The 12,155-nt window shown below is 37.2% G+C and overlaps 1 protein-coding gene across 5 annotated transcripts in view; it reads right to left on the bottom strand.

The window, feature by feature from the left end:
• Nucleotides 1–12,155, bottom strand: part of ITPR2 (inositol 1,4,5-trisphosphate receptor type 2) — a 492,164-nt gene that overhangs the window by 387,408 nt on the left and 92,601 nt on the right. For all 5 annotated transcript variants that reach the window (XM_032284102.1, XM_032284097.1, XM_032284122.1 and 2 more), the window contains 2 exons: nt 1,405–1,520; nt 528–614 (listed from right to left, as the gene is read on the bottom strand). In XM_032284102.1, coding sequence (XP_032139993.1) covers nt 528–614; nt 1,405–1,520 — 203 coding nt within the window. The remainder of the gene's footprint in view (nt 1–527; nt 615–1,404; nt 1,521–12,155) is intronic.

Below are 12,155 nucleotides of genomic sequence, written 5' to 3'. Positions count from 1 at the left end.
TGAAAAAGGTGGGGCATATATTAACAAATAACCAAGTAAGAAGCTAAAATGATCTAAACGAAACACAGGAAAGGAATGCAGCTGAGATAAGAGTGTGCATACTAATTGAAATAGAAGACCTTCTAATAACAATTCAAGGATGACTTCCAACTGAAAGTGAAAAGTTCTCTCTTCACAAAATGAAAAGCTAAAGTTCCATGTGTTAAACACTGGTCTCATTAATCTGAAGAACTATTTTATTACAGGCCTTTAGGAATTGTTTCCTGACCCTCTTCTTTTTGATGTAATAACTTGTGCATACATCCAATAAGATCACTTCTTTATGTGCGTATGTCAGATTTATTCTTAAACATACAGAATAGTGCATCAAATATCAACTGAATACATCACAATATATCATATCATCTATAATTCCCATCAAAGGAAAAACTATTGTTTCTCAAAATTTTAATGCAGTTTGGCTTTCCTGCCAACTTATTGACAAACTCCTCATAAAATACTCACCTCTTTTAAGAGAAAATACTTACTTGTATAACATTACTATATTTCACAATTTCTCCCAACAGTTTCTTATTCTCTGATTCATTTTGTTTTTGTTCCAGTTCTGCAGCGTGCTATAAGATGATTATCAAATATTCAGTGTGGAAATACAGCAAACAGAGAATAATAACTGACAAATAATTTTCTTAGGAACAAGACTATAACCGGGAATAAAATAGGTTTGTTGCTCTCTTCTGGATTCTTGCGAAGAGGGGAGAAAGGGAGCAGTGATTAAATAAATGGTTACAATACAGTGTGATGACTTTTCAGTGTACGTTGAAATTCCCTCCAACATGTCTTGGGCCACTTTTATGTTGGACACTTCAGAAAAGTACTAGGCTCTTTGTTCTTATAAAATTAATTTAAGAAGGTAGAAAAAACAACCAGGATAATAGGAGAATTTCCAAAGTCTCAAAGTACAGTTCTTAATTCAAAGTACCAGGAATTTTAATGAGGCAAAATTAAGTTCTATGGAATTTACACTCAGGCAACCATAAACAATGGTCTTTCAATTATCTTTCTCCATAGTCTTTCAGGAAAAATATCAAGGATTATGTCAAGTAAAATATAACTGGATTTAATATTCTAACAGAGATTCTGAATTGGTTTTCATTTTGATGGGAAGCTTCGAATTAGTCTGGCACACCCTAAAAAACAGCAGTAGCAATGTGCTACCTACATGCCAGGAAACAAATGGTCGCACCCTACTACTTTAAAAGCTCCTCTACTTTCAATGTGTTGCTGTATGTATTCTAAATCTCTGTGTATTGGGTAAAATCACAAAGCTAGGAAACTCAAAATATGTCTTTTGTTATTGCTGTTCTTGGTTAGCCTAAGCCAGACAATTGGAAGCCTGATCCTTACCTGCAGTTTCTTCAGCAAGGCGGCCTCAGTGTGGTTCCCTTGTTTAGCTTGCTTGGCTTTCCAATACTGCTTCTGGGCAGAATATCGGTTCATAGGGCACACCTTGAAAAGGCAGTCTGTGACAAACCAACAAACAAAAACATTGTAACTAAGGCTACCAGCATTTCTTAGATTTCCCTTATAACCCATTTTTGGAATCTTGTAATCCCTGATTATTCAGAACATTTAAAGATCACGTAGTCCATCCTCTGGCCAACTCTCCATTCACTCTATAACATCCTTTTCAAATAATTATTTAGACTCAGTTAAAATATCCCCTTTTTCATTATTTTAAGTTTTTTAAAGACCACTATAGCCAACGTATGAAGAAATCAAACACTGTGTAATTGTGATATTATAACACATGTATTAATTACAATGGGGGACCTCATCTTGAAAAGCAAATAGAATGAGATTAGTGACTTTCACTGCCTTATCTGACCTTGCACAATTAATATGTATTTGTGCTATGTATATTTGAAAGCCAAAGTGATCCAGGAAGTAGATCCCAGCTGACAATTAGAGTCACCCCAAGTTTCCAAATACCTGGGTGAATATGATATGAAAACCTGAAAGACAGTGTGATATGATGGAAACATAAAGCAAAACAAAACACCTAAACCAAGATTACAATCCTGACTCTCCTACTAAACATCAAGATAGAAAATCATAAAGGAATATTATAGTTGTGACACCTCTAAGTCGAAAAGAAAAATGTTTTATTTTCAATGAGGAGACTGGAAGAACTCAACAGTTTTGGCACATGCTAATGATTTTGCATGCTTGAGGAATGGATTACAATCTAGAATAAAGGTTAATTCTCAGTATTCTATCATAAAAAAGTAATACAGAAAATTCAAACCTTATTTTCATTTTTCTCACAGAAAACTGTGTGAGTTCAACATAACAAATTTATTTTGACTGATGTGTTGATATTTAGGGTCATTCTCATTTGACAAATAAGTACCACAAAAATAAAATTCAGTCAACTCAAATATCCATTTTAGCCACATTATTGACTATATCATATAATAATCTTGTTCCATTATTTTCCTTAAGATTAATTGTATTTAAAAAGATTATCTGTTTTCAAATGCCACTTTTTCGTGGTTTAATAGCAGAAATGATCAAGAAATATGGCTGTAAATACTTTAAGGAATGTAGGAAAAACAAAACCATAATGACTTTTTTCTATACAAACACATTCTATTGATTACCCCATCCCCCCTTTTACAGACAAGGTAATAGCAAACTAATCTTAATTTCTGATTTAAAAGGTCTGATATGGATGAGTAAATATCTTATAGAAATTAGAAAACAGATACCTTCCAACCCCTAAAAGTAGGCTAAGAGGCTACCACAATTACAGTATGATACAGGAATCAACAGCCAGCACGTGTGTGACCAAAAACCAACTCCCTGGAAAATGTTTTCCTTGGCAGTATATCATACAAGCCCTAAAAGTTATTTCTTGTATCTTAGCAACTACAAAGAGAATTATACAAATTTCTTGAAGCACAAATCCACAGGTTGTTCACAGACATTCCCACAAGAGTGCTCCCAATTTAATACAAAAGACTCTTTTGACTATCCTGTATTAGGTAAGTGACAAAACTCTACACTCATCAAAAGCACAAATTCATGATCAAGGGGAACTGAACCCCATCATCTGGAGTTTATGCTTCTGACTTTCTTCAGAAATAAAAAGAGAAAAAAATGTGTTTCTCTCCATTATTACAGATTCCTAATTAAGCTCAACAGGAAATGGTCCTTCAACAGAGGAAATGTTTTTGTAAATTTCAGACCACCTCAATAGCACTCCTAATTAGCAGTATCTTTGGGGAGTCAGCAAACTGACTGTCAGGCCAAATGTTCCTGAGTGGTGGCTGAGGTCATTGTGATGTCAAGCCAAACATTCAGTCAAACTGTGTTTACTGTAATTCCCCTACAGGGGGTCTGGCCCTGTGCAAACAGGGGTTAAGACTCAGACCCTGTCCTCAGAAAGTTCATGGTTTACTGGAAGCTTCAGAAAGGAGCTCTGGAGAAGATGCTATGTGCCACAAAGATGCATGTGGCCAACTTCACAGGCAGGGGAGGTCAGAAAAGCTCTCTCAAAAGAGGAGAAAACACAGCCAAATTTTAACCAATATTCATTTGGCACGGGGGAAAGGGAGCTCCCATACTGAGGGGAGAGGCATTTCAAACAGAGCCAGCGGCTGGTAAGAAGGCAGAGAAGAATGCTCAGGGACCCCTAACCATGCAGGAAAACCACCAGTGAGGCAGCAAAGTAAAAACGGAATGGTAGGCTGAGGTCGAGATCTGCAGTGTTATGTTCTAGGCTAAGGAGGATGGACTGCATCCCATGGAAAACGCTGATCTCTTACAGACTTTTAAGCTCTTATAGCATGTGAAAGATGGCATGAGCAAGGGGCACGAAGGCCAGCCCCAAAGCCCACTGCTGGTGTGAAGAGACAGTAGGGATGGAAATGGGGCTATATGGTAGTTTTGGGGTAACCATAGATGTAAAATAAAGCAGCCAAACCAACGGCCTTAAAAATCGACTAGACGCAGGGGTGGAAAAGGTGAGGGAGGGGGAAGTGAAGATAGCCAAATGAACAAGCTTCCACCCACTCTATCTGAAGTGCAAAGTCTTGGATTTCAAAAGCCCTTTCCATTTCAGGGCCCTAGTTTTACAGTCCCTCTCAGCAGCCTCCCACAGGGGACATCTCACTTTCTATTACAGTAAATAATTGATCTGTTTCTGCATGGGAACTAACCTTGCAGGACTGTTCTAGATAATAGGAGGGAAGGTGGGGTACACAGACTTCTGTTAAAAAGCTTTCATTGGTGTCAGTAGGGTGTGTGCATGCTTAATTCTCTCTCTGCCTCCTTTAGAACACATTTTTAGAAATCTACTGTTCTTGGGCTGGTCACATATTTTGTCTGATTCTAAATTTACTGCATAATAAAAGTGCTAATACCTGCCACACCTAATTCACAGGGTTGCTGAGATGAGCAAAAAGGAAATCTGTGTGAAAGTTCTCGGTGAACTTTAAAGTCCTATTATAAATGTAAGGCATTATTATTGATATTGCTTCATTCTTTCAGCAATAGCCTCACTAAAATGAAGAGATGACTAAAACCTTACAGAACTCTCAGCAAAGGGTAATAAAAAGTAGTTTAAGTTCCTTATAGATGCTGGATATTAGACCTTTGTTGGATGCATAATTTGCAAAAAAAATTCTCCCAGTCTGTAGGTTGTCTGTTTACTCTGTTGATAGCTTCTTTTGCTGTGCAGAAGCTCTTTAGTTTAATTAGCTCCTACTTGTCAATTTTTGCTTTTGTTGCAATTGCTTTTGGAACTTAAACAAATTTACAAGTAAAAAACAAACAACCCCATTAAAAAGTGGGCAAAGAACACGAACAAACACTTTTCAAAAGAAAACATACATGCGGCCAACAAACATATGAAAAAAAAGCTCAACATCACTGATCATTAGAGAAATGCAAATCAAAACCACAATGAGATACCATCTCACGCCAGTCAGGATGGCTTCTCCTAGTCAAAAAATTCCAGTTAGATTATGGGGAAAATGCAGCACTTCTACACTGTTGATGGGAGTGTAAAATAGTCCAGCCATTGTGGAAGACAATTTCTCAAAGGCCTAAAGACAGAAATACCGTTGGACCCAGCAATTTCATTACTGGGTATATACCCAAAGGAATATAAATCATCCTATTATGAAAACACATGCACATAGACGTTCATTGCAGCACTGTTCACAATAACAAAGACATGGAATCAACATAAATGCCCATCAATCATAGACTGGATAAAGAAAATACAGTAGATACACACTATGGAATACTAGGCAACCATAAAAAAAGAATGAGATCATGTCTTTTGCAGGGACATGAATGGAACTGGAGGCCATTATTCCTAGCAAGCTAATGCAAGAGCAGAAAACCAAATACCACATGTTCTCGCTTATAACTAGGATCTAAAAGATGAGAACACATGGACATATAGAGGGGAACAACAGACACTGGAGCCTTTTGGAGTGTAGAGGACGGGAGGAGGGAGAGGATCAAGAAAAATAACTAATGTGTATGAGGCTTAAACCTGGGTGATGAAATAATCTGTGCAACAAACCCTCATGACACAAGTTTACCTACAAATCTGTACTTGTAACCCTGAAGTTAAAATAAAAGTTAAAAAAAAAGGGGGGAGGGAGAGAGAGAGAAGGCATATGTTAGGCATACACTGGGAAGCTGAAAAAAGCCAAAAAAAAAAAAAAAAGAAAAGAAAGACAAAAGAAAAGTTCTCAGATAAAACCTAAAAACACACCAAGAGTGCCCAATTAATGACAAGGTATTCGCCCCTTTGGTTTAAGATACCACAGTGTGTCTTTGTATAAACTTCTCAAATTCCTTCGAACAAAATGTAGTAAGAAGAGGATTAAATTTTCATTACCATGTAATATATTTTTAAAAATGCAGATGCCATCACTAACATCAGTAAGGGTGGAGCCTCTGACAAGCCTACCTTTTTTCAGTGTGCAGGATTACAGCTATTTCAGAACAACCCACTCTTACCCGCCCTCCGCACCCTACTTCTAAACTCTCTAGTATTCCTTGAACTGTAAAGGTGTAATACTGTTAAGAAAAATGTTTTACGGCGTTCAATCAGATATTGACTCAGTGTCATTTTTTAATTCTAACAACAATCTCTTCAGCATTTCAAGACTGAAGGAAAAAAAAAGGAAAGGTTTATCTCATAGAGCGAGCATCAAAAGCACAAATAAAAGGAAGTTATTTTCATTTAATTTTTTTAAAAGCTTAACCTTAAGACCCAAGGCCAACAATGTTGCAGAGTTACAGAAGTTCAGGAAATGTTAGTAATCCAAACAGACATATGTTCAGTCAGACAATATTATAAGAACAATGGGTTAGAATGAGAACTTTCATCTTTTTTTTTTTTTTGAACAGTTATGAAAGGAAATTAAGTCACTCAGAAGTGTTCATTTTAAACCCATAGCATTGGTGGCATTTTAGCCTGTTTACGAATTCTAGCAGAGGGAAGAAATATGAAAGCCATTCAAATGGTATGGATCACATAACCCACAGCACGTAACACCGTAAGTCAAAGAGCCAACCTTCCTCACACATGATTCTGTGGAAATCTGGCAGGAAACCAGTCTAAACCTCCACTACAATACCTCTCTAGTTTTGAAATGTTTTGTTTTTTATGTGTGAATGTAGTTTCTACAATATTTGTATCTGAGGCCACTCCGGAACCCCAGAAACTGACTTTAGGACTCCATTCGACGCTATCATATGTAAAGTTCAAGTTATGTCTTGGCCAGCAGTATCCTTTGGTAATGGTGGAAAGAAAATTTGGTTTTTCATTTCTCCTTCCGCCTAAAGATGGCTTAAGATTTAAATGGGTGGATCACGAGGTCAAGAGATCGAGACCATCCTGGTCAACATGGTGAAACCCCGTGTCTACTAAAAATACAAAAAATTAGCTGGGCATGGTGGCGCATGCCTGTAATCCTGGCTACTTAGGAGGCTGAGGCAGGAGAATTGCCTGAACCCAGGAGGCGGAGGTTGCGGTGAGCCGAGATCACACCATTGCACTCCAGCATGGGTAACAAGAGCGAAACTCTGTCTCAAAAAAAAAAAAAAAAAAAAAAAAAAGATTTAAATGGGGCAAGTGCCCATCACAAGGCAGGCATTCAACAAATGGCTTTTTCATGGCAGCCTGTAAAACTACCTCATACCAATTATAGGGAACATGGTTTCCAAGGGCTTTATTCTCCCTACGTGGAGAAAGGTGGGGAGGGAGAGCCTCAGGGATTTTTGTTTCTCTCTTTATGACATAAAGTAGATGCAGCAGAGTTCAATGAAGACAATGGTCTCTAAGACAGAAGAGCAAGCTAGAACCTTCCCAATAATAAAATGGAACATGATTTAAAAAAAAAAAAAAAAAAAAAAAAAAAACTCTCCTTAAGATAAGGGGCAGGCAGACAAGGGGCAACTAGACACTAGAAATTAGAATTCAGGCCAGGCGCAGTGGCTCTCATCTATAATCCCAGCACTCTGGGAGGCAGATACAGGAGGACTGCTCAAAGCCATGAGTTCAAGACCAGCCTGGGCAAAAAATTGAGACTCTGTCTCTAAGAAAAAAAAAAAAAATTTTAATCATCTGTTAATGGTGCGTGCCTGCAGTCCTAGCTATTTGGGTGGCTAAGACAAGAGGATCACTTGAGCCTAGGAGTTCAAGGCTGCAGTGAGCTATGATCACACCACTGTACTCCAGCCTGGAAGACAAAGCAAGACTTTGTTTATTACAAAATAAAAATTTTTTAATTAAAAGTAAAACAATATAATTCAGAGTTGATGCAGAAAGAAGTATGCATTCATTAGCTGAAAATACAACTGTAGGTTATTTTCATTTTTTAGTTTCTCTAAGAAACACATCCTGAAATACAGCGTTTGTATAAAATTCTTTATTTTTAGAAGTTATAAAAAGGAATGTATTTTAAGAACACAAATTTCAAACCAAACATCTATTCCCCACCTGCCTTCCCTAAGGCAATTGTAGAGAGAGGATCTAAGAGGGCAAGAGTCCTCTATAATACTATGAAGGCTAGTTTTCATGTTAGCAAACATGAAACTAATCACAACATATGGGTTAGCAACCACAAAGATTGCAATGTAACTTCCTCTAGCTGAAAACCAACTATTTTAGTATGAAAGAAATACTAAAAGATGAAGAGAAATAGAAATTTTGACATTACAGGCTTGCAGACTGATAAAATGTTAGCACTCGAAGAAGCCTCAGATAAAATCCAATATTTCCCTTCTTTGAAGCAAAAACTCAAAAAGTGAGTTGCTTAGGTCCTTTAGGAAAGTATCCCTAGATTAGAATATTATAAATATAAACAAGTTCAACCACACATAGGATGCCTGAATGCCCTGACAAGTGAGTGCCTGAACTCTTAATGGTAGGGACACCAATGCCACACTTGGTTTGCTCAACACAGTTTACTACCATGGAGCGTTTGTAAACTACAAACAGCACTACACATTGATAATAAAGATCACTGGAGCTTCACAAGACATTCAGGAGTTAGCCAGGGTTATTTTCTTCACGTTACGGAGAAGGAAACTGAGACTTTTCTTGGTAAAGAATTGAGCTGGAATGTGAACCAAGATCCTCTGAACCCAATGCAGTGTGCTGTAGCCACGCAAAGATGCCATTCAGGAGCAGGCTATCATGTTGAGGCAAAATCTGTCTCTGTTTAAATGCTGTTCACAATTCTACATGTATACCTCAAGGTCATTTAGAGCAAAGCTAATCTGGCTTCTACTTAACAGCCCTAAATATCCTCAGACAGTACTCTTCTAACTCCTCTACCTCAATTTTGATTTGGTCATCATGGTAAGATCGCCTCAAAAAGTTGTCATTTTTATTACCAAATACTAAGCACCTCTTTCCCATAATAGATGTGATTTTAGTCAATTAAAGACTAAATTGTTAAAGCATCTATTAACACATTTAGCAAATACAGATGGTAAGAAAACCACCGGCCAGGCTAGGTGTGGTGGCTCATGCCTGAAATCCCAGCACTTTGGGAGGCCAAGGCAGGTAGATCTGAGGTCAGGAGTTCGAGACTAGCCTGGCCAACATGACAAAACCCCGTCTGTTTTAAAAATACGAAAATTAGCTGGGCATGATGTTGTGTGCCCGTAATCCCAGCTACTAGGGTGGCTGACGCAGGGGAATTGTGTGAACCCGGGAGACAGAGGCCGCAGTGAGCCAAGATCGCCCCACTGAACTCCAGCGTGGTGAGAGAGCAAGACTCCGTCTCAAAAAAAAAAAAAAAGAAAGAAAGAAAACCACTGGCCAGAGAGTAAAATATGACTCAGTTCTTATCCCTACCACGGTCTTCCAACATAACACAACCTCTAGAAAAATACTATCAAGATATGTATACATATGTGCCACAGTTATAATACTTAAAAAGAAACTATTGAATGATTTTCAATGGGAATTATATTACATGTGTATATATAATTAAATAAATGCTAAAACATCAGTAAAAATCTTACAAAATCTTAGTCGCAAAGAGATTAATTGCCTATGTGCCACAGTTGTAATACTTAAAAATAAACTAATGAATGGTTTTCAATGGAAATTATATTACATGTGTATATGTAATTAAATAAATGCTAAAACCTCAGTAAAAATGTTATGAAATCTTAGTCACAAAGAGATTGTCTGATTCATACACTAGTAGGTAAACACTCAAGAATAAATACAACTTTATCCTTTGCCTCATTTGGAGTGGGGAGGAAACATAAAATTCAAATGCATTAATGCTAATTTATATTCTTGTCAAGGTTTGAGTTTCAGCATTGAGCAAGGCACTACACTAGATGTAAGTGAAATCTGCTATCCGAAAATCTTAATGTATAATTTTTCAATCAATTTTCCCATTCTCAATGTGCCATGTTAACACTGATAATCAAACAAATGTAATAAGCTGACTGATTCAGATATCAAAATGCAAGCCTCTCAATTCCATTGTACAATTATCAGATCTGAAAGGAAGTGATTTTTTACATACATATATGTTTCTATACACACAAATGCAGATAAGAAACATACATATATGTTTATAGATGCATAATATATTTTACATATGTTTACATATAAGTATGTATTTCCATGGCATCTCCTTTTACTTCAAGTCTTGTCACATACATTATCTCATTTTATTCTTTCACAAACGCTTAGAGGTAAGCATTAGTTTTATAAAGGAGGAAGAGAAACTCAGAATGTTTTAGAGTTCTACCCTAAAATTTCAGAACTAGTTTTTAAATTTAGTCCAGATAAACCTGCCTCTTCATAATTTAATAGAAGATGCTGCATATTTATCAAATTAAAACATTAACAAATACATCCAGGTACCTTCACTGAAATTAAAACATGTAATGTGACAGTCCTCTTTCTCTGGCTTCAAATTCCTAGATTTCTTGCTGAAATTCTCCTACAAGAGCCCAAAAATGTTTTAAAAGAGACGACCCGAATACCTGTAACTATGGCTACAACAGAGAAGCACAGTGGTGAACCAGAAACACTTGGGCAGAGAAGTTCATGGCTTCAAGCCCTCCACTCAGAAAGCAATAATTTTCTAATAGGTGAACAATTAAACTGTTAATACAGGTAAATTAACTTTATAGCAGTAAGCTTGCCTTTTTAAACCAATTTTAGCATGACTGTAATGACTCCTCTCTTAAATTAAAAAAAAAAAAATTAACACAGGGTATTTTCTGCCAAGTCACAGTTATGTAATAGCAATTTTTAGAGTGAAGAACTGCTTGCTGTTTGTTGTTCCAGTACTGAATTAATTGTTGTTCTCATATGGGAGTCCTAAAACAAAATCAGTGTGTTATGCTTGTTCCTCTGTGAGCAGAGATTTATTCATAATAACAAAAAGATTATGGAGTCTTATTAATCAATATTATTATTGATTTATGCCCCAATAAGACTAGCTTTCTTTTAATTATTATTACTACTAAAAAGTAACTACAGATAATTTAGGAGTCAATGGACAACCCCAGAGCAGAGTTTAACAAACTCTAATTGTGCAATCCAGGCTTTTTTTTTGAGACGAGGTTTTGTTCTTGTTGCCCAAACCACAGTACAATGGTACAACACTACAACCTCCACCTCCTGGGTTCAAGTGATCCTCCTGCCTCAGCCTCCCTAGTAGCTGTTATTACAGACTTGTGCCACTACACCCAGCTAAATTTTCTATTTTTAGTATATTGAGGATTTCTCCATGTTGGCCAGGCTGGTCTCAAACTCCTGACCTCAGGTGATCTGCCTGCCTCGGCCTCCCAAAGTTCTGGGATTACAGGTGTGAGCCACCACACCTGAGCTAGCTAGGCTTGAAATCAATTTATTTGGTCTCAACCAGCCTTTCTGAATGGAATGAAATGGAACTGAATGGAACAGGAAGAGAAAGGGAAAAAGGAGGGAAGGACAAGGGAAACAAAAAGGGAAGGAAAAGAGAAAGGATAGGGGAAAGGAAGGGAAGGGGACAGAGAAGGAGAAGAGAGGAGAGGGAAAGGCGGAAAGGAGGGGGAAGGGAGGAGAAGAGGATGGAAGAGACATTGCAAGTAGCAAGTATTCTTTCAAGAAACTTGTTTCTGGTTGTGTGTGGGTTTGTGCATGTGCACACACACATACACACATGCTGCATTACAATGTAAAATGTATTTCTTACTGAGAGTTGCAACTAAAAGTATTCAAAAGCCACCCTTCTAGAGGACTGCACATGTGCACAGGTTAGGGTTAAATGAACTTCAAATTTACATAAACATATCCTGTGGTCAGGAGGAAAGGAAATTGAGACCAGGAAACTTTCCCTTGCTCTATGAATGACTTTTGAAATACACAAAAACTATAGTTTTAAATTAACAGCCCCATCAAATTTGTATATAGACAATTACAATGGAATGGAAGATGCCCTTTTAAAAATGCCTTCCTCTTTTTAGTCCCACACTGGTTGGCCTCTACCTTTACTATAGCACCCATCTATCAGACAGTTCTTCCTATTAGATAACATGTTTACATGTAACTCTATATTCAGCACCTATTACCTGCTATATGGAAGATGCTCAAAATCTGTTTGCAA

Source organism: Sapajus apella, unplaced genomic scaffold (genome assembly GCF_009761245.1).
Source record: "Sapajus apella isolate SASKATOON/1434 unplaced genomic scaffold, GSC_monkey_1.0 scaffold2, whole genome shotgun sequence".
NCBI classification, from domain to species: Eukaryota; Metazoa; Chordata; class Mammalia; order Primates; family Cebidae; genus Sapajus; species Sapajus apella.
Note: the sequence above shows the minus strand (reverse complement) of the source record. Positions and strands in the feature narration are given on the sequence as shown.